Here is a 22,659-nt window from a genome sequence, read left to right as displayed (position 1 = left end):
TTGTATAACTAGGAAGAAGAATGCTATATAAAAGGAGTCTTCAGAGCTTTATATCTACAGTACTATGCACAACTTCTGATTTTGAACAGGACTATCTCCTGAAGGACCGACTGGCCCATTGTATAAACTGAGCAAATATACCTGCTAGGTTGAAATTTTAATTCAGGCCAGTCTTGTATAGATGAGTTACAGAAATTGTACGCTAAATATTTTATTTTAGCATGGCATAACTAACTGATAAGAAGCTATGCCCTTGGACAGCTATGGTTGTTTCTTGAGCCCCTTTTGAATTCTTTGATGAACATCTTGAGGAGAAGGAATGTGTGTCTACCTGGCTGGTGTCATATGATGATGTACACTGAGTTCCTGTAAAGGTGACATCATATGGTTCAGATACCTAAAAAGAGCCGAGGCTAAGCAACAGCCCTCCTTTGCCCTACTTGGAATTGGGATGTGGCCTCTGAACTCATTCAGGCTTTGCTGAAGCACTAAAATTTGGAATCTTGCTTAAACTCAGACAGCTTGGCCTGGTGCTATTTTTCTTTTCATTTTTTTTTTCCCAAGGAAATTGAAGCCTCACAGTAAATTGATGAATGCCTCAAATGCCTCACATTTGCCTATGGCATTTTTCTTAATAACATGAGTGAATACAGCAATAGCACAGGGAAGATGGATTGTGTATTAAACTCACACCATCTCACACAAGGGATTAGTAATTTTGAAGATGTCAGAGGACTGTCGTATTTGAGGAAAACAATACTTAAAATTTTAGGCACTTCTGAGTCCATACTAAACTCAAAAGACTGGTCTGGAGGTCTGGCAAAAAGAAAACTCTGACACACAAATCTTTGAGTTTTAGAACTTGTGATAAGCACAAAGGACAAATTTTTAGCTAAAGGTATGGGGGGAGATTACGTTTTGCTAAAATGCCCAGGGATATCCGGTGAACTTGGCTGGAGACTTTGTGTTCTGTCTGTTCAAGCTAGGGTTCTGTCTACTACCAGGAAGCCCTGGCTGGACCTCACCCAGCTCTTAAAATCACATTGTAATTCACTGGTAAAATTACAGCATTGTTACCTCACAGAGTTGCAAAAACTTCCTTTCATCAACTCTGTCTCCTGGATCTAACGACTAGGTTCCAAGTATGGTTATCTTACTCTGCCACCAGCCCCATCTGGCTTTGCTGTAGGTTATGAAAGGATGAATAGGCATTACATGTGTACAGGCCTGCTGGAGCTTTGTAATCATGACCGGTAGGTCTGTTCAAGTTCTAGAAGGTTGAGCTTGGCAGGCCTGGCCAGGACCCATCATAGCCTAATGCAGATGAGTGGCAGCTTGCCTATCTTCAAGGACTGTACTACATAGAACAGGTACCCAAGAAGAAAGCAAAAACAGTGCTATACAGCAGGAGATGACCTGATTTAGGAATCAAGACAGACTTAAGGAAGAGATGCCTTGAAAGATGGGATAGAATTTCAACAGGCAGAGACTGAAAGGACAAGAGGCTTTTCAAACGGAGGCAAATGCTTGAGCAGATATGTTAGAACAGAAAAACACTGTCCAGGGAACACTGAGATACTTGTCTCGAGTTAGGTTATGTGTTGGGCAGAGGAGGGGGAGATGCTCTTGAGGGGTTGTGCTCTGTGGAAGTTTGCCCTAGTGAAAACTGAACTTTGGTTAAGGAGTCGGCCACTGCATTAATGGATTTTGCTTTACTCTGCTCATGTTTCTGAATTAGATGATTGATGATCTCTTTGTCTTTCTGTGGTTCTTTCACCCCCTCATTTTCTGTAGGCTGTATGCAGCTGTTGTGAACCAGGGAAGTTACTGGAGGTAATGTGATGTTGAAATTCGTAGGAGCTTCCTTGAGAATCATAGCGCTGAGCCTCATCAAACAGCTGTGTAAGACATACCTTCTAATTTTATGTCATTTTATTATTGGGACCACCTGTTGTTTGTGGGCAATTTGCTATAATTGAAATGCACTGCTTGTGAAGCCAAATAATTTCTTAATGCATACTTTTAGCCACCGGTACATTATGTATCAGTAATGTACATTGTACATTATGTATCAATGTACATAATGCATCAGGGGCTAAAAGTACACATTAAAATTATTCAATATTAAATTTAAAAAACAAAATATTAAATTAAAAATAGGCGTTAAATAATCCCAAGTTGGAATGTATTTATGCTTCAGCCTCAGTACATGGTCTTCTAGACTAGTTTCAAATCTGTATCTGCAGCACTCAACAAATCAGGAACCACATGACGGTCTGTTATTAAACACCTTATTTTGAATATGAGGGGCACACAAAATGGCATTTCATGCACTATCTTGGAGTTAAAGTACCTACAGATGGAGAAGGAAAGACAGATTCATTATAATAGCTGCTTGAATTGCTACCCACAACTACAGGTCCTGTACACAATGGAGGAGGGGGAAGTTGGATCTAGTTCTGTTCAGAGTGGATGCCCAGAACTCCCATGACTTGGCCATATTCTGTTCTACCCGAGATCATCTAACCCCTTCTCCTGTATCTTTTTAGAAACTTCCGGGTGACTCTCAGGGACTTTAGATTCTCAGTGGGGATTCCCAGACACCTGAAAGTTCCAGGTTTGCATGCTGCTTTCTGCAGCTGGCAAGGCAGGCTTCTCTCCATTGCTGTTGTTTCATCGTGTTGCTAGGAAATCATATTTGCTTGCATGCTGTGCCTCGGTGAACATGACCTTGCTTTCAGGCTGTGCCATGACCAAAGCAGTGCAAAGAATGGAATATTAAGTATGCCTGTCCTTGGATGATCTAAGTCTGACGGGAACCAGTCATGATGGTGGCTACGGTACTGGAAACGTTATGTGCTTTCAATACCAGATGGTTTGGAGGCAAAGTTGACATTCTGTGAGAAAGATTGAAAAGCCTGACTCAAGTTAGCTGCATTTTACTGTCATGTATTGGAGCTGTGCTGGGTGCCAGGGAGGTATGTACCTAATATAGTGGTGGAACAAAGGAGTTAATGATTAAGTCCTGGTGTGCTCTTCCCAGGAAGGCTTTACACAGTGGGAGACACCAGCTGGCCCTGCAAGCTGAGAAGGATTTTTGCCAGGCAGGTAAATGGAAGAGAGTAATTCAGGCAAAGACACCAAGATGCAGGAAAAAATTTGCTGAGGTTTGATTGAAACTGAAAGTGCTAGGCATGTGAATGAGAGATGAGGGCAGGTGCTGGGGCAGCAGGGGCCTTGACTGTAAAGAAAATTGGAACCTGCAATGGGAGATGAAGGATCATTGAAAGGGTTGAACTAGGAAAGTGACTTGATTCAAGCCTGAACTTCAGAAAGTTCATCCTGATAGGAGATCTATTTGGAGAGGGTGAGGCCATAGACGGGGGAGCAGAAAGGCCTGAGTGAGAGATGAATGCTCTGGCATACCCCCATTTAAGAAGCAGGTGCAGGAAGAGGGTGCTGAGGAGTTGGAGAAGGTTAGCGGGGGACTGTGTAGAATATAGTGGTGTGAGGTCGGCCAAGGGAGGAGAGTTTCAAGGAGGGATTAAGCAGCAGCGTCAGAATGCTTGGATAGAAGAGGATGTCCATGTGACCTTGGATGTGACCTCTAGGAGGTCACCAAGGCCTCTACAAGAGCACTGTCGGGTGAGGACACCAGGGTGAGAAGAGTGAGGCACTCACCTCAGGCACAACACTTAAGGGGGTGCTAAAATCAAGACATAATATTTTAATGCAAGATTTTGAAAAAATTGACATGAAGGCAAAAAATATCAAAAATTTAAGTAAAGACAGTATCCATATTACTGATTTTTCCTTTGCCTCGGTTCCAATGTGGCTTGGCACTAAGTGTTATTGTGTAAGGGCTGTGGGGGCAGGAGGATGCAGGTAGAGGCACGTTGAGGAGGGAATCGAAGTTGAAGTTGCTGAAGCACCCAGTGCAGACTCTTCAGTTCTCAGCTTCACTTAGAAGCTGGTTGGTCTAGGGGCTGAAAGGCTGAAGGTTTTTTTTCTTTTTTTTTTTAAAGATGGAAGAAACTGAACATGTTTACAGGCTGAGAGGAGGAATCCCTGGAGGTAGAGGGAGGTAGATGAAAGGGTGGGTGAGGGGCACTGGGGGGAGTGGCTGGCCCAGGAGGCAGGGACAGCAGGGGAAGGTGTAGAGTTGTGGGAACTCACTTCTGACTAATGGCAAGGTCATCCGAGGAGCTGAGGCACCAGTGAGTGGTATTAGGTTGGAAGAAAGCACCAAAGGGTGGAGCTGTCATGAGGCTGTTGAAAGTAGCTGACCACGGTCCTGGAATAACATGCTGAGCAGCACGTAGAAAGGGGCTCCCTGAAGTCGAAAACCACGTGTGTGGGATGCTCTTTCCCCTCCCTTCAGCATGACTTGCTACTCTAGATGCCTTGAGTTGTGGAGGCTCACCATCTGAGGAGTGGATAATTGGGTGACCATCCTGGTTTGCCTGGGATTGAGGAGTTTCCTGGAACACAGGACTTTTAGTGCTAAAACTAGGAAGTCCTGGCACAGCATGGTGTTGCTGAGCTGGTGGTCAGGAGGCAAAAGGACAGGAGAATTGAAGATGCTGGCCAGAGAGTGTTTGTAGCGTATGCTCTAGGTCCATTTTGGGAGTACAGGAAGTGAGGCTGTTATATGGTAGTGGTTTATGGAACTACATTCATTTATTCATTCAAATATTAACCCAGTGCTTACTGTGGGTTAGGCACTGGGGTCCACGCAGAGGATTTAACCACAGAGAGAAATAAATGCTTTTATGGAATATCCTTCTATTGTGGCTAAGATCAGTTGGTGTTCAGGACCCATTCCCAGCCTCTGCCTGGAGGGTGGAAAACTACAAACTGCATTTCCCAGACTCCTTTACAACCAGCTTGTGGATTGAGTTCTGCCAGTTAGGTGCATTCAGGCAAGATCTGTAAACAGAAGTAGGGTAGAGGCCAACAGCTGGCTGCTTTTGTCGGTTCCTGTGCTGGCAGGCATAGTGGTGGTGAAGTGGGGGTTTGAGTAGAAGCAACATGAAGTCCAGTCACTGGCTTGGGAAGTGTGGGAGGCAGGCATGGTGGTGGTTGGCCCTCTGATCTCAGGGTCACTGCCCAAAGGGTTCTTGAGCTCTGTGTTCCCAGTGGCAGGCTCCTGCTTCCCCACTGCCTTGGCCGAGACAAGGTCTTTCTGGGAGCCCTGGGAGTCTTTCTAAAAAGCCCAGCCAAGAGCCTCTTCCTCCAGCCCTTGTAGCAGTTTTGTAAGCACCTATATCAATGTATTTCTACTCAAAATACCTGGAGTGTTTTCTGCTTCTAGAACCAGACACCCTTCCCATTAGCTAGGAAGGTGGAAGCGACTTACATCTGTTTTGTATATTAAGTGAGCACTGGCTGCCACTTGAGAAATGAAACTGGAACAGTTCTTAGGTTTCAGCTGCTTTGACTGCGAAGGTGGGGACAGTTTGTACCATCATGGAGATTTCGTGTGGGTGTGGAAAAGAAGGAAAGACACAGTCATTAAATTAAAATTTGACGGGATGACAGACAAGGGGAATTCCTTAGAAATTTTAGAAAACAGACAAAGCTGCCAGTTTTGCTTGGCTGGGGAAGGTGATGGCTTCAGACAGTGGAGCAGAAGGACACTAACAGAAGCAGTGATCAGTCAGAAGGACTGAATGTTTGAAAATGGGGAAGTAGAAGAATTAGGCTTGGAGAGCTTTTTTGTCTCTGAGGGAGGTGAAGCAGTCGCCTTCAGAGGGGTATGTGGAGTGGTGAACTAGGCTGCTCAGGCAGGGCGGAGCTGGTAAGTGATAGGCACTGTCCTTCCACAGAACTCTTAAGAACTCATTCTACCTGCCACCCCCGCCCCAGCTCTTCTGCCCTATCTTTAGAACCATGTTCAATAAAATCTGACTTGTTCTTTTTGGTGATAACTTTGGGATGCCTCTAAGCTTTCTTGTTCTAAGGTCTGTCTTTATATACATCAAAGAAGCTCTAAAAAACCAAAAGACTACAACATTTTATTCAGTCTCTTCTTGATAGACTTTAGGTGCTATCCATTATTTTGCCGTACCATCTACTGCTGCTAGGAACATTGTGTCCATGTTTTGGTACATCTGGCTGAGAATTTTAAAAGAATATTTACTTAGGAATGAAGTTTTCATGTCCTGGAGTAATGTATGCATTCATCTTTACCAGGTATTGCCAAAGTGTTCTCCAAAGTGGTTGTATCAATTTACGATTCTTCCAGCAATGTAGAGGATTTCGTATTTCTCTGACATTTGGTAACAGATATTAGCATTTGACCAATGTGAAGTAGTATCTCATTGTAGCTTAAATCTGCATTTCTCTGAATACTAGTATAGCTTGAATATTTTATGGTTTATGGCTATTTTTTTTTCTTCTGGGAACTGCCTGTGGTGTTTTACCGCTGGGTTGCTTGTCTTATGCTTATTGATTTGCAGAAATGCTTTCTATATTCTGGATACCAGTTCTTTGTTAATTAAATAAAATGCATTTGTCTTCTGTTTGTGCTTTCTCTTTTTTTCATTTTTAAAAGGATATGGGCTTTTTATGTCTTACAGAATCTTTCATAATCGGAAGTTATAAACAATATTCTTGTAGAATTTCTTCTAGAACTTTATGTCCAGGATGTTACTGCATGTGGAGTTGATTTGTAAATAGTATGAGGAAAGGATCCCAGTTTATTCCTTATATATATTTGAATAACCATATATATGTTGTCCCACCACCATTTCTGGACATTAATGTCCTTTCCCTATTGATGTACAGGACTACCTTAGTCATCTGTGTGTGGCTTGATTTCTGAGCTCTCATCTGTGTACTGGTTGTTTTATTTTCTATCTTTGTGTCATGTTACTATACATTTGTTTTAAATCTTGATTTCTGGTAAGGCAACTTCCTCGAACTGGTTATTCTTAAAACTTGTATTGGCTATTCTTGGCTCTTCTCCTTCAGGTAAGTTTAAAATCAGCTTGCCATGGTCCATGGCACAACTTTTGGATTTGGGGTTGGACTTAAATTTATAAATGCATTTGAGAATTGATATCTTGATGATATTGAGTCTTCTGTCCATGATTATCATACATTTCTTCAATTATCTCTGTCTTAACTGAAGTCTTTGATAAAGTTTTGTAATTTCTTCTTTAAATGTCATATATCTTTTCTTAGATTTATCCTATATACCATACAGATTTTGTTGCTGTTGTAAATAGTATCTTTTTTAAATCTACATTTTCTTCCTGGTTTTTGCTAGTGTATAGTGTATTTATTACTCATATATCTCAAAACCTTAACCACTTACCACTTATGAATTCTAGCATTTTGTCTGTTAATATATTTGGGTTTCCTATGTAGAAAATCTTATTGCCTGTGAATAATGATAGTTATTTCTTTGGTTCCAATGCTTATACTCTTATTTTAAATTTTTTTATTTTAGTGCTGAGTTCTGTCCTCTGGTACAATGGTGAATAGAAGGGATAACCATGCATATCCTTGTCTTAAGTGTGATTTTCAGGGGAATGCTTCTAACATGTCACCATTAAGTATAATATTTGCTGTGGACTTTTTTTTCCCTCATAATTACCATTTAACTATGTATGAATTGCTAGCTTCTAAGCTAAATTCCTTGCTTTTAATCCATAGATCATTTTTTTAGAGAACTCACATCTATATTATATTATATTACATTATATTATTCAATATTATTATATTGAATTCCTTATTCATGAACAAAGTAATGCTCTCCGTTTGTCTAGGTCTTTATTAATATCTGTTCAGTAATATTTTATAGGGTTTTTTTTTTGGTGTTTTTTTTTTGGAATATCTTTGTTAGAATCATTCCTACATGTTACCTGTTTTAATGCTATTGTATATGGCAAATCTTAAACTATCACTGTGGTTTTTAGCTGTTTTTTCTTTTTGCCTTCCTACACTCTTTTTTTTTTTATTTTTATTTTCCAAACATTTGCTTAAAAGAATTTTTATTTTCCAGACATTAGCTTAAAAGAACATTAAAAGTGTTAGAAATACAAATCTGACCTAATGGTTAACATCAGAACAATTACAAAATGTTTGAATACATCACATATTTTGCATCACAGCAAAGCATCAAGAGAACTAATTAATATACCCTGCTAACTAGTCAAAGTCAACTGAATTCTCAATACTTTTATTAAAGTTCTCATTTTAGCCCTTATGGAGAAGTTACATATGTCTATATCTTTACCTCCATATAGATATTGGTATAGAGAGACATATATTACTTAGTGAAGAGACAAGTAATACATACCTGCCTCTGTCTCCACATCTACACATATCTACACACAGACAGAGAGACAGAGACAGATACAGATGCCTTCCTACACTTTTACTTACTTTCTTAAATACTCAACTGCATATTTGAGCAATTTTTTTTTATGTTTTATTTAGCATATCACTGTGTATTATAGCTAGTTTTTTTTTTTTTCCAGATTCTCTAAGGCATCTCAATTTGGCACTATTGGCAATATAGGGCTGGATAATTGTTTGTTGAGGGGAGTGTGCATTGTGTAATGTTTAGCAGCATCCCTAGATGCCAGTAGGACCCCCTGGTTATCATGACCAAAAATGTCTTGAGACATTGTCAGATGTCTCCTGAGGGGCAAAATTGCCTCTGATTAAGGCATTGAGTTGGCCTATCATATTGCAGAAATTCTCCTTATCTTCTTGAACCTTTTAAGATCTTTATTTTAAACTCTTTCAGATATAGTTTCCTAGGATGTGTATTTTATTTGTTTTGTCTTCTGTCATTGTGATTTTTGTTTGTGCACGGTAATTTATTATATAATTGGATTGTGTCATATGCCCTGGGTTGTGAAGGTGACCTCATGAGGTGGTTTGGAGTTTGCCTCTCAAGACCTTATGGGCTCCCCTAGTCTGAGAGTAATTTTTATGTTAATTTCTTGGTTTGGGCTTAAAAGAAACCTTAACAAAATAGTGATTATTTGGACTGTAACCCTCCATCTCCCTTTCATGCTCCCCATTGTCAAGTGCTTGTCACCTCTAGCCCCAGTTAACTCTCCCCAACACCACCCCAATGGATAAACACTGGTATTTTGCTGCATCTGGTTGGCCTGGCTCAGCACAGGATCTGTAGTTTTCCTTTTGATATTTTCTTTGAATATGCCAGATGCTACCACTGAGTAATTTGGATTTTACTGCCAAACTATACCTCCATTAGTACAGAGGGAAGACAGCATGCCAGTTCTCTTGCTGAGTGCGCGTGACTGTAGGAAGCGGTCTTGCGTGTAATGGTTGGGGGAAATGAACTGAGCAGATAATATTTTTAAAAATAATTGTCCAATTTTGTTAACTCTTGATGGCATTGTTATATCATTGATAATTATGAACTACAAAAGTTATTGTTTTTAAAAATAGGGAATTGAACATTTCATTTCTAGTGGTTCTGTGTGGTTCTTTTTCAGATCTGTCTGGTGAATATAGATTAACACCCCCTTTCTTCTTGTATTTAATGACTTCTTACTTATTTTATACCTTCTAATGTGTATAAATATTTTATAGGTTAATTTATCATAATCACTACTGACAAAATTGTGACTTGTAGTTAATAGAAGAACTTGATCTTCTTTTATGGAAACCAGTGGTTAAGTTAAAGTACTGTTTGCCTGTGAGTGGAGAATAGACTTAGGCTCTCCAGGATACATAAAATTAGTATTGAGCTTTCAGATTTAAAAAAAAAAACAAAGTAGTCTGAGTACTACTTTTTCTGCTTCCATTGAGCAATCACTTAGTAAATTTCATTTCTCCAGTTATTCAAAATGTCTGTACTTAAGTGAGGCTTGGATGAATGAACATGGAATTGGCATAGACACACCAATACTTATTTAAAAAGTACACATTAACTAAAATGTCTATTGTTATTAAGAACTGATCCATTTAGACTGGTTGGGAGAAGGCCAGTGTGAAAACTGTAAATGAATGGGTTTATTTTAAAATAAAATATTATAAATTAAAAAAATAAAATTTACAATAAATATAATTTTGTTAATTTCAGATACTGAAGTACTCATTAATATTTTCATTGATGGGGAACTCTGGAACTCTAGGGAAATTATGCTTCCTCTAAGAATCTGTTTCATTTTTCTTGTTTTTGACAGCAAGAGCTTTTTAACATTCCATATATCCCTTTTTGCTTTGACTGCCAGGAAGCTCAGGACAAATTCAAGGATTACTAAAAATCTGTGTAGGCCTTTCTGGTCTGTGTATTTATATTGTGTTCTCCATCCCTCCACCTCATTTTGACTTTCACCTAATTTTTTCCCCGTGTTCTTATATAAAATTTTTTCCTACTTATGTGTTTTAATTGTAAGATGTCTCATCTTTTGTGGACTGAGACTGTATATAAGTAAATAAAATACATTCAGTGTTCCTTTCACCAAATCTGGCTAGATAAATATATAAAAATACTTGTACACAAATAAATAGCAACAGTTAGCAACTTACAATTAGGTTGTGTTTCCAATTATTTTTTTGCTAAGATTAGCTTTTAACCTGAAATGTTTTCTGATAGAAACAGACAAGGTAGTCTCTCAGAGCACAAGCTCTTATTTAACATAAAATAGAGCTATGAAACTTTAAAGTAGACAGTGACTGCCATTTGCAACTTAGAGTTAGAAAGAAAATAGGTTTGCGTTACAATGGAGGAAGTGAAGAATACATCCATGGCATGAACTTTCCACTGATACCATCAGGAACTCTAGTGATAACTGCTGTCTAGCAGTGTATTGTGATTCAGGGCTCCTGACCCTTGTAAGGGGCTCCAGGTCTGAGGCGATGATTGAAACCTGACAAGACCTCTGTTCAGCCATGGTGGCAGGTCCTTTGAGCATTCATGATGATGCCAGGTAAAGGGCCTGGGGCTTTGGGAGGATGGCAGCCCAAGTCTATGCTTCCAGGTGTGAAGGAGGGGTTTCAAAGTAGGAGAACAACTGGAAAAGAGAGGTGGGGTAGGGGCAGAAGCCTCTTTTCTCCCATCATTTTTGACACCCTGCAGAGGGTTCCCTTTGCTCAGATTCGTATTTGCTCAAGCCTACTTGGAGATTACTGAAAGGGAGTTAACCTGTGACCTCAGGTTTTCTCATCTAGTCAGCTGTTTAGTCATTGGGCTTTTCCTCTGTCCCCCCCCCCACTACCCCAAGGTCAATTATTTGCCACTTAGTCATTAACTCCCTAGCTGTGATTTTCCCCTTCAACATACTTAACATTCGATACATTCTAATAAAGTACATGGGATTTTTTGGAAATGTTCATCTCTGGTTTCATTTCCTTTAAAATGTAGGTTATTTTCTTTATCTGTCTTGGTTTTTGGGTCAGTTGCTTTGTCTACTGAGAGGGTCACTTTCTGTAGACATAATATGAATTTAATCTGCTAGATTAGAGAGACCAGCAAGAAAGGAAAAGCCTCTACCTTGAATTTTAGCATAAGTTACTTTGATAAAAGGATTAAAAAAAATTCCCTTTCAACCATAGAACTCCTCTACTGGAAAGGAATCTGAAAGAAATGAAGAAAACCATCAGAAATGAATTCAGTAGCCTCACGGCCTGTCGACTGGACTAGACTATTCTTACTGCTGTTCCTTGGGTTGCCACCGTACAGGATGTCTGCGGAGGTCTTCCATCAGGTCGAAGAATCACTTGACGAAGAAGAGAAGGAGATGCTTCTTTTTTTGTGCCGGGATGTTGCTGCAAATGTGGTTCCACGTAATGTCAGGGACCTTCTGGATATTTTAAGAGAGTCAGGAAAGCTGTCTTCTGTGAGCCTGGCTGAGCTGCTCTACAGAGTAAGGCGGTTTGACTTGCTCAAGAAGATCCTGAAGATGGACAGACAGACAGTGGAGACCCTCCTGCTCGGGCACCCTCATCTTATTTCGGACTATAGGTAATTCATCAGTGAATACAGCAATAGCACAGGAAGGTTATAATAATATTCTTGTAGAATTTCTTATAAAATTTTATGTCCGGGACATTAGTACATGCAGAATTGATGTGTCAATGGTGATAGTTAATTTATCAGTGCTTCTTGAGGCTGGACTGGTGGGAGGGAAGGAGGAGGTCCAGACTTCAGAACCATAGAAATGAGAACAGTAAGAAAAGCAGCCTCTTTACTTTCTCTACCCATTGATCCAGATGCTGTGTGGTATTTCTTCATTCCTCTGAACTCTTTGAATTCTTACGACCTGTTAGCTTAAAGTAGTTGGGTAGAGGATCAGAATGAAAGTGAAAGAGGTGGATGGTGTGTGTCTGCCTCGTGGGTGGAATGCGAGTGAGAAGAAAACCCAAGAGTTAGCACTGTGGCAGGCCTCTGATCATGAGAGCTGTGTGTTCTCTGCTAGAATGACTTTCTGTGGTGTCAGACCCTGTCAATTTCTGGTGCTGAGAAAGGAAATAATAAGTCTGACAGTAATCTTCCTGAGGTTTGTAGAGCTCTGTGGTCCCTCTCAAGTCCTCCTCAGTCTTTCCCTTGCTGAAGAAGTTAGTGGGGTGAGCTCTCTTTCTGTGAGGTTCCTGCTTCCGAAGGCTCTGGGAAGCCCAAATTGACCACGTGCAGGCCCCCTTTGGTTCAGAGAGGAATGGCCGCTGGAGTCCCCTAGAGTTCAGGAAGCCTTGAGTGCCTTCCTCCTGTTCACACAGTACTTTCTCGGAAGCTCAGAGGAACACGGAAGCCACCAGAAAGGCTGCGTTTCTGGGAAAGAAAGATAACTTGTAACCTTAAATTAGCAGTTCCCTTTTCTCCAGGCCACCAGCCTTTAGTTATATCGATAGTATGTATTTGGAGATGACGTGCACGATTGAAGACTATATAAAAGAAAGTTGAAAGCAGCGTGAGCCTTGGAAAGTGTCTGAGACTGGAGGTCCAAAGGCTCATCTGCAGTTCCAGGTGACATAGGCTGAGCCAGCCACTGACGTCAGTCGAGTCTTTGTTTTCCTACTTGTAAAGCTAAGAAGAATAATACCTGATTTCACAAGTGTGTTTGTGAGGATTGCCTGTGATAATTTAGTATGTGAAGTACTTCTTAAAACTGGGAAGCACTCTGCAAACGCAAGGGTTTATTATTGTGGTAGCTGTAATTTTTGCTCACCTTCCATTTCTCCAACCATCAGATGATGTCCGTAATCTTTAAACTTTCTGGGAGGCACTGACTGGGTTTTTGTAAGTTAGGGGACTCTCTCCATTTCCCGTTTCCTTGCAATGGTGAATGGAGGCGGAGAGGCCCAGGAGTGTTAGACTCATTTATTCGTCTGGCCAGTGGGCTTTCTTGTGGGTTGACATGTGCCCAGGAGTTTGGTGAGCGCTAGAGCAAAACAAACAAAGAATCTTCCATCCTCAAGAATCTGGGAAAATGGGCTTCTAAGCAATGATGGCAGTGTCAAGGTAGTAATGACAATTGAGGTGTCCTTGGGAGCCCCAATAAAGAGTGATGGTAACTCTTAACTAGAGCAGAGGTGGTTAAGTCAGGAGGGACTTTCTAGACAAAGACGTTGACAGTCAGTGACTAGGATCCCCATGGCTTTTACCCTGTGAGTTTGGGAGCGGGCCAGGAGAGCCCAGGGGTTACTTTGCTTCAGAACCTTGTGACTTCAAGTCTTGTCCCTAGATCAGCAGCATCCGCATCACGTGGGAGCTTGTTAAACAGAGACAAGATCACTTTGAATTCTATTTCTTTCATCTTAGTCATTTAGGTTCTTCATTTATTTCATCATAACTTCTGAGGGAGCTAGGGGATTCTTTGGGGAAGTTTTTATTCTCTTGTTCTTTTTATAGCAGTTGGAGAAAGAGGTGCCATCTCCTATTGAAAACTGGCGAAAGCATAAATTTCCTTTTTGAGCTCCCTTCACATCTCCTCCTGGGGTGATCTGAGCTTTCTGTTTCCTGGGGGGGGGGGCACATTCACATGTGGGGGCCAGAATTAGTCTTTTAACCCGTTGCCGGCGTAGAGGTGGCTGAGGTGCTTGGTGTCCTCACTAGGACTGGTATCGGAGTTTACTAAAGCAACTTGTCTGGCTTACAGGGTGCTGATGTTGGAGATTGGTGAGGGTCTGGACAAATCTGATGTGTCCTCATTAATATTCCTCATGAGAGATTATATGGGCCGAGGCAAGATAGCCAAGGATAAGGTGAGTGTTCTTTCTTTATTTGGTTCCTATTCCTAAGAGCCTATCAGAAGCTGGGGGTGGTGCCCTCTGGAGTGTGAAGAGAGGGAAACAGGCACTTGAGCGGGATGGACCAGGTCAGGGTGGTAGGAGGTGGGAGGTTGGTGTGTGAAGGCGAGAAGGGAGAAGAGTGGGTTTTTTTCATAATGACATGAACGGGAACAAAATTGGTTCATGAATTGAGAGGCAATAGGGTGAGATCATCTGGTGTGGCCCTGAGTGTTCCTTTCATCCTTGTATTTTATCCTTTATTTGCATAAAATTCACGGGGCTGGCTTACACACCAGTTTCCCTCCCTGGTTGGACAGATCCTCTGGGAGAGTTAGGAAGTCGTGTCTGCTCATGCTGAGTAGAAACAGGTGGGAAGTGCTGGTCCACCCCCATCTTGCTCTCCTCCTGCCATCTACTCCTCAGCTAGCTTACCGTCCGCGTGGAGTCATTAGGCTGCATGTGGAGGTGGGCGGGGGAAGGTCCTTGGGACTGATGTATCCAGGGAATGGCAAAAGCAGAGATTTGGGGTTAAAAACGAGGACGAGGTGAGGATCTCAGGGATGTTGTGATTGCCTCTGGTACTGCTGACATGTGGACAGGCCAGGAAAAACTCGGGTCTCTAGTACGTGACAATATGTCCACCAAGGACCTGCCTCCAAGGACTCTGGTAAATCATTGCTTGAGAATTCCTCATGTTCCTTTTTTTTTTTTTTAATTCGTTTTTAAATTGAAGTATAGTCAGTTAACCATGTTGTGTCAGTTTTTGGTGTACAGCATAATAGTTCTGTCCCATATATCCCTCATGTTCCTTAATGATTGTTCTTTCATTTCTGAAGTCCGGGGACATAGGGTGACTATATGCCTCCATCATCAAATGCACAATGGGAAGGAAAATGAAAAAAATAGAACTCCTTTTCTGGAGTCCCCTAATCAGTTTATTTCCCACTCATTTCTAGAGATTTAATTATGATTATTAATTAAAAAAATAAAGATAGCACATTAGAAACCAAGTGTTAAACGGAAGGGAAATAAAACCAAAAGCAATGCCTATTTCTGAAATGGTTCTTTCACAATTTCTGTGGTCCTGGCCTTGTAATTTTGCCGCCTCATATCCCTAAGTCAGAATGAGTTGGAATTTCCAGCATTGATGAAAATATTCTAAGAACTTCAAAACTGTATCATTGGAGTTTTTCTAGTAAAAACTTCTCCCCCAGCTACATTCTCTCTTCCTCTTTTCAGGAAAGCCCTTAGAGTTTTTCAGTGTAACAGCAGCCTGGCTTTTTGGAATACAATGAGCTTGGGAGGATTTTGTTTCCAGGCCTGCTGTCACTCCTTGATGACACAGAATAGCCCATGTGTCTATCACCTACCTCGGTCTAGGTTGGCCTCCCTGCCAAAGACTTACCTCTTTTCTAAGTGAAATCCAAGAGTGTAACTTGCTCATGGCCTTGAAAGGACTATAAACTGAGAGGTCTGGGTTAGGGCACTGAAGGGGCTCCTCTGGTCGCATTTTCTTGCTGTTATAAGTTACACAGCCTGAGGTTCACATATGGGGCCTAATAATCAGCCCTCCTGACATTTGTTTCTTTCTGGTGGTTCTCTTAGAGTTTCTTGGATCTTGTGATTGAATTGGAGAAACTAAATCTGGTTGCTCCAGATCAGTTGGATTTATTAGAAAAATGCCTAAAGAACATCCACAGAATAGACCTGAAGACAAAAATCCAGAAATACAAGCAGTCTGGTAAGCAGCACTTTGGCCTCTCTGTGGCCTCAGGAAAGTACCTGTGCATAGTGGGTTTGGCTGGTAAAGATTCATGTGTTGGACGGCTGGATGGAACAGAACCTGAATGTCCACAGCCCCCACCAGCCTTCAGCTGAAGATCTAAACCCTTCATGTCCTTCATACCCCAGATCTGCTGACTTCATCACCCGCACCCGTGACTGCAGAGTCTTGGCCCTCTGCAAAATGCCACCAAGCAGTTGTTAAAATTCTGATCTTCAGGAAAGAGTCTGCATGCCCACTGCCTGCATGGGCTGACGGTGCTGTGGACATTCAGGGCTTTTGAGTCTATGCCGAGCCCCGCTGCCTTGCACCATTGTTTGGATGACCATCCAGCTCTGGGTGGTATCTTGTCACTGTGGGCCTGTAACTGCCCTGCGTATGTCCCAAGTTTCACAAAACCTCCTCATGGAAAAGGGCATCTTTTCTGCTGATAACTCCTCCTTCCATAAAGAGGACCAGCTTACATTGGCCTCGTTTGCGACACCCCTACCCTCAGTGTGTGTGTGTGTGTGTGTTTGTTTATTTATTTCTCTGAATGGAGTCACTGGAGATTGAACCCAGGATCTTGTGCACGCCAAGCACAGGCTCTACCACTGAGCTAGGACCCCCCCCCCCCTCGTTGTCTTTTAGACTCAGTGTGGGCTCTGCTAGCAGTCTACTGCCACCAGAGAGCTGAAGAGTGTGTCTGATACCCAGTGATCAACACATAACTCCCCTCCCCTCCCCCTCCCGAATGACTGATACAAGTTCCAGAGTACCATTTTCAGTCTGTTAATGTCATTGGTAGAAGAATCATCTGATCTGATATTTTGACATCAGTAAGGTGGCTGGGAAGTTTCGGGTATTTTGAAAGATCATGACTGACCCTGAACTGAGTCATTGTTGAAGATTCCTTTGATGATAATTTGTAAATCTTAACTCAGTGCCTCTCTTCTTCTTGTAGCTCAGAGAGCGGAAACAAATTATGTAAATGCTCTCCAGGCATCTCTCCCAAACTTGAGTCTTAAGGATACTTCATATAACCTAAGGGTGAGTCTGGAGCGAATATGTGGAATCCCAGCATGAAACAATTTCAGAACTTGATAAAAATATACTTATTCATTGAGCATATACTTCATTTAATATGTACAAAAAATTGTGACAAATTTGCTTTTGTTTTAAAATATGTGTACCTTCTTATGAGACAATTTGGAAAATACAGAGAAAAAATTTAAAGGGAGGGAAATAAATCAATTCTATCCTATTACCCAAAGACAACTGCCATCATTGTCTTGGTATATTCCCTTCTTGTCTTTCCCTGAGAATCTGTTGTTAAGCATTACCTTCTCTGATCATCCAGATAGTTTGTTGATATATAATATTAATGTTTGTTCTTTTCTTCTATATGGATGGTGTCACACTGTGCCCGTTGTTCTCATCCAAGAATTCTTAGAAATTGTTTCATATGAATCTTATGGAAATCTATTTACTCGCTGTTTTTCATTGTTGAGCATGGTTTCACTTTTTAGATGTATTACTATGTATGTGTATTTTCATTGTTTCCAGTCTTTTGTTCATAAACCAGTGAAAAATAAATATCCTTATATTTATGTCTCTGTGCATTTGCTTTTCATTGAGCTTACTTTAATGAGTTCAGCAAAAGTGTTTTGTCCTTGAGTGATGTTATTGAGTGATTTGTGACCATAAATAACACTTAGTCACTTGTTGTGTTAGTGAACGATACAAGGTTATCATCAGAATTGTGCTTTGGTTAATTTTTTTATCTTGAGAAGTTAACTTTAGGGTAATCTCACCCTTATCCCCATATTAAAGATATATGGAATTTGTAGTCCAGCCTTAGACCACAGTTACTTGGAATCTGTAGTCAAGACTTTAGACCACAGTTTATAATTTGTACATTATAAGCACTCATAAAAGTATGTGATGAAAACATTAACTACATCTGTAATAAAAACAGTTTTTGGAGAATATAAACTGTAAGAGATACCACTGAGCAATAGACTTTCAGAACTAATATGGATGTTAAGCATTATACTGTCCAACCTCTTCATTAAATAAATAAGGATAGTTAGGTCTAAAGAACACTGTGATTGCCCACCTCAACTTCCCTGGGCCCAGTCCATACTCCTTTCTCTACACCATGGTGTATTTAATAAACTACGTACTATCATGTCATAGCTTAGATATATCTGTCTGTCATTTTTTCAAGAATTAAATATGCTTTTTTTGTCCTCCTGAATCTCTATGATACCAAATCATGAGACAAAGTGATTTAGGATTCAGATCCAGATTTTCTGCGCTTTCTCTGCTATTGTCTATCTAACATAAATTGTACTGTCATTGTTAGTCAAAAGCCTGCTGTGTTTTTATTATTGTCTTTCCATTTTGTTAATTAAAGTGATTGTATTCACTGTGTATGTAGCCTATTGGGAACCCACATGTTGTGTGTGTAGATTTTTCCTTCAGTTTGCTATTTTTATCTGTGACCCTTATCATTCATTCATTTAGTAAGCAGGCACTGTGGTATATGAATTCAGTGAATTTCTCATGAGATTTAGGAACTGAATACCTGGATATTAACTCATACAAGGCTGCAAAAAATGCTTTAAAAATTACAGTGGCATTAAATGTCATGTGATACCAACATTATAGAATAAAAAAGTTGTATGACTCTAATATAATGCTTTTTATATTTATCTGCAATAAATTCAGCTTTGATTTGATGTTATGTCTCTTCAATAGGATGTAAATGTGAATGCACACCTATGTGGGATTCCAAATTCTATCTAATATCATTAGCTTCTGGTTAAGTCATTGATTTTTAGTGATAAAAGCAACTTACATGTTTTTCTTCAGTTTAGACGCACAGACTTAGCTGCAGACACAGCTTAATAAATAGTGTACTTCTCTCTTTTGGCTAGGATAGCTTCAGAGGAGAACTGTCATTTGAAAGCTGAGCGTATCAGATGGTTGACAGTGTGTGCTATGTGTACCTTACACAGGACCTGTCATCTGAGAAGAGAAAGGGTCTGTTCAATCTTTCATTCTCTGGTTCATTTCACTCTGGCCCTCAGAAGGGGTAGCTAATTTTCAAGAACCACACCCACATGGGGTTTATGTATAGCTGCATTATAGGAAAAAAACTGGACTTTGATTAAGCACTTCCACATGCTTAAAGGGCACTGTGCTGAGAGCTTTGTGTACATTTAATCTTCACAAAAAATGTATCAAGTAGGTACTATTATTATCCTCATTTTGAAGATAAAGAAACACATAGAGTTAAAGAACTTGCTCAAAATTACCTAGCTAGTAAATGGCAGAATCAGGATATCTGATTAGCTAGGTTTGTCTGAGTTTGAACGCCCACTCCCACTCTTAACTATACTGTACGTTGCCTCCGTGTTAAAGGATCAGGTTGAATGTCAACTGCATGTTCCACAGCTTGTTTGAATTTGCAGCTGTTACAGTAGCTCCACTTTACCATAACATCGGGCTTTATTGAACTGTTTTGAAACATTCTAATATGCTAGTTTGGCATATTTACATGTTCACTGTATTGTCACTTTAAAAAAAACAAAAGAGTTGCTTCTCTGGCTGTAGAATATGGGATTTGTGGAGTTAATGGTTCTTGCTAGTCTTTTTTAGATAATTTAACAGTGAATATGATATTTCTATTTTTTCCTGGGTAAGAATCCTATGGAGATTTTTAAAGAGGTGTCATGTAATGGGCCTCTGAAAACACGAACGGGGAGTATGACCTTGTTTTTTATATTTGAAGCTCCAGAATGGGAGGAGTAAAGAACACAGACTCCTGATGGGACAACCTGACATTAAAAGTAAGACCAGCTTTGCTTTGTATTCATTCTTTTTTTAAAAAGACTTTTTTTTTTTAAGGTTTGTTTATTTATTTATTTTGGGGTTTCTTTGTTTGTTTTTTACACAATAGGATTTTGTTTTCATTTATTTATTTTTAATGGAGGTACTGGGAATTGAACCCAGGACCTCATGCATGCTAAGCACACACTCTACTACTGAGCTATACCCTCCCCCCTCTTTGTATCACTCTTTATAAATCCTTGATAATTCAAATGCAAAAATGTTGCATTTTTAGAGTTGGCCATTTTTTAATCTGCGTATTTTAATTAAGCTCTCAAAAAAGTTAAAATCTTCAATGTATTCGTTGGCATTTCTAGTTACCTATCGAATTAGCCTATTTGAATTTAAAAGCCTCGTATTCCATCAGCTTCATCATCTTGGCTATATCTTTAAGAGCTATGACATTTACGCCTGAAATGGAATTATAACCAGGCCATGTGCAACATTAATCTAACCATGATAATGAGCTGTGTTAAACCAAATACCTAGCAGCAGGAAGAAGGAAGGTTACCAGGATCTTGTTTATAGCCCATTTAATAAATCTAAATGTGCCACAGATGCCATGCCCTACGCCTACAAGGAAAGAAAAACAACCCTAGTCATTTCAGCCATATGATCCCTCTTGTTGCTCTTAAAACATCGGCCCTTGATCCTGTCATTTTCAGAAAGTGTATTTTTTGCTTGAGTCCTCCTTGCAGTGAGGGCTGAGACACAGTCGCTCACTACAGTGGAGATGATTGTTCAAAACTCCTGGAGGCAGCAATGCACAGACAGGCAAGGAGGCCTCGGCCTTACCTGCGGAGCTTGGACTTTGTCCTGTGTGGAGGGGCGATCGTGAGCGTAGTGAGCAGGGCGCTGATGGAAGCCAGGCCCTTTGCCCACGTCTCATGACTCAGCCGACGTGCTCTCTGCGGGCCCCTGGAAACATTTCGCCCAGATCAGCCAGGTGGAGCAGCTCATGCCGGTCACCCCCTGCCTAGAAGTCCGCTCTCCAGCAAATGCCATTGAGAGGTGAATTAGTGCGTGAAGTGACAGCATGTTTCTTAAAATATGGGTGAGGTGGTGAGAATTAGCTGTTTAAAAGAAAAATGGGGGACCTGGTAGATTTTGGAGAGGAATTAAAATATCAGTATTCTTTCTGTTGGGCTCCCTGGTGGCAGGTTTATCCTCGATGGTACCTATACAGGTGAGGTCAGTGAAGCTCCTGACACCTCTACAGGTCCTTAGGAGAGCTAGGTACCTGCTTTTGCCTTGATATGGCTTATTTGCTAATGAAAGAAAAAAGCATCTTGATAACTTGACCTTAATCTAATAGAAGTTTAAAATAATCAAGCCAAGGATTCATATTATTTTGGACTTCCAAGTAGATTTTAACTGGATCATGCTGATGATGTTAACTAGAATTTATTAAGCACTTTTAGTAAGTGCCCTAAACTGAGATAGACATATTACATAGGCTATTTTGTGTTTTTTAAATACTGTCAATCCATGATTGCTAAAATACAAAAAGATGACATGAACTTTCCTCTTAATTCCAAGTATCAGACATGACCAATGTTAATGTTTTATCTATATACCTCTAGTAAGAACATGTAAGTTTATGTACACAAATACATGCTTTAAGTACATTGGCTCAATATTATACATATTACTCAGTAATCTATTTTTCACTTAATATATCATGTATATGTTTTCATGTCAAATACATAAAGATCTCTCTTACCCTTTTTAACATTGTATAGTATTTTATTATATGTACCATAATTTATTTAACCAATCTCCTCTGGTAGACTTTTAGATTCTTTCTAGTTTAGGGCCATTACAAATAGTCCTTTGGTAGATCCCCCTGACATTTTTTCACACTTGCATTATTATTTCCTTAGGCTAAACTTCTAGAAGCAGAATGTTGGTTTGAAAGGTATTGCTAATTGTTCTTTAAAAAGACTGTTTCCAGGGGAGGGTATAGCTCAGAGGCATGCACGAGGTCCTGGGTTCAATCCCCAGTACTCTCATTAAACAATGACTAAATAAACCTAATTACCTTCCCCTGCCAAAAACAAAAAAAAAAGAATGTTAAAAAAAAAAAGACTGATTCAGCTTGCACAGCATTACCATTTGAAAGTGCTCGTTCCCCCCAAACCTTGCCAATACTGGCATTTTCTTTCCCTGTCTTTAGATATTATTTCTCAGTTTTGCAATAATCCTGTAATTAGATGTTCATCTCAGAGATTAAATAAACAAAACAAAATCCCCAAAACCCCTGAGACTTCAGGAAGAAACTTGCCCGAGACCACAGAGCTTGTGAATAATGGGGCTGGGGTTTCAGCCAGCCCTTTATGTCTTCAAAACTGGAGATTCTCCACCTCCTTGGGGCTAATCAAGTCATTTTTTATTTAATAAAGTTTGCTTTAGGCTCATCTACATTTGCTAAGCCCACTGTCCCCTGTCTTGCCATTGACATTTTATTTTATGATCTTCCAGTATCACTGCACTAAAAACATGGCCACCTGTTCTGTAAGTGGTGAACCCACAAAAGCTTTCCCTTCTCTGAGTCTCTAAGGCTGTTGTCCACAATTTCAGCACGTGCAGGAAGGCTATTGATACTGTTGGATAATAAGGTTATTAGATTCTTCCTATCACCAGTCACCTGGTCTTTACCTAGAGAAGGGCAAGTTTCCTATTTAAACTTTTTCTACATAACCCCTGTTTAGCATGGGGACTTGTATTGTCTTATCAGTTAGGTTTTTCAGTGTGTGCTTGGAAGCTTGGGGCTGAGTATT

General features: G+C 40.2%; 1 protein-coding gene across 22 annotated transcripts in view; it reads left to right on the top strand.

The window, feature by feature from the left end:
- CFLAR (CASP8 and FADD like apoptosis regulator) overlaps window positions 1–22,659 on the top strand; it is a 43,825-nt gene that overhangs the window by 6,807 nt on the left and 14,359 nt on the right. For 11 of the 22 annotated variants that reach the window (XM_072961476.1, XM_072961481.1, XM_072961475.1 and 8 more), the window contains 6 exons: window positions 1,795–1,902; window positions 11,548–11,956; window positions 14,088–14,193; window positions 15,826–15,961; window positions 16,947–17,032; window positions 19,782–19,839. In XM_072961476.1, coding sequence (XP_072817577.1) covers window positions 11,598–11,956; window positions 14,088–14,193; window positions 15,826–15,961; window positions 16,947–17,032; window positions 19,782–19,839 — 745 coding nt within the window. In that variant the 5' untranslated portion in view covers window positions 1,795–1,902; window positions 11,548–11,597. Of the gene's footprint in view, window positions 1–1,794; window positions 1,903–11,547; window positions 11,957–14,087; window positions 14,194–15,825; window positions 15,962–16,946; window positions 17,593–18,924; window positions 19,031–19,781; window positions 19,840–22,659 lie in introns of those variants that run through there. The other 11 variants (XM_072961488.1, XM_072961478.1, XM_031678110.2 and 8 more) reach the window with 4 other exon arrangements.

The sequence above is a fragment of the Vicugna pacos genome, chromosome 5 (assembly GCF_048564905.1).
Source record: "Vicugna pacos chromosome 5, VicPac4, whole genome shotgun sequence".
Classification (NCBI taxonomy): domain Eukaryota; kingdom Metazoa; phylum Chordata; class Mammalia; order Artiodactyla; family Camelidae; genus Vicugna; species Vicugna pacos.
Note: the sequence above shows the minus strand (reverse complement) of the source record. Positions and strands in the feature narration are given on the sequence as shown.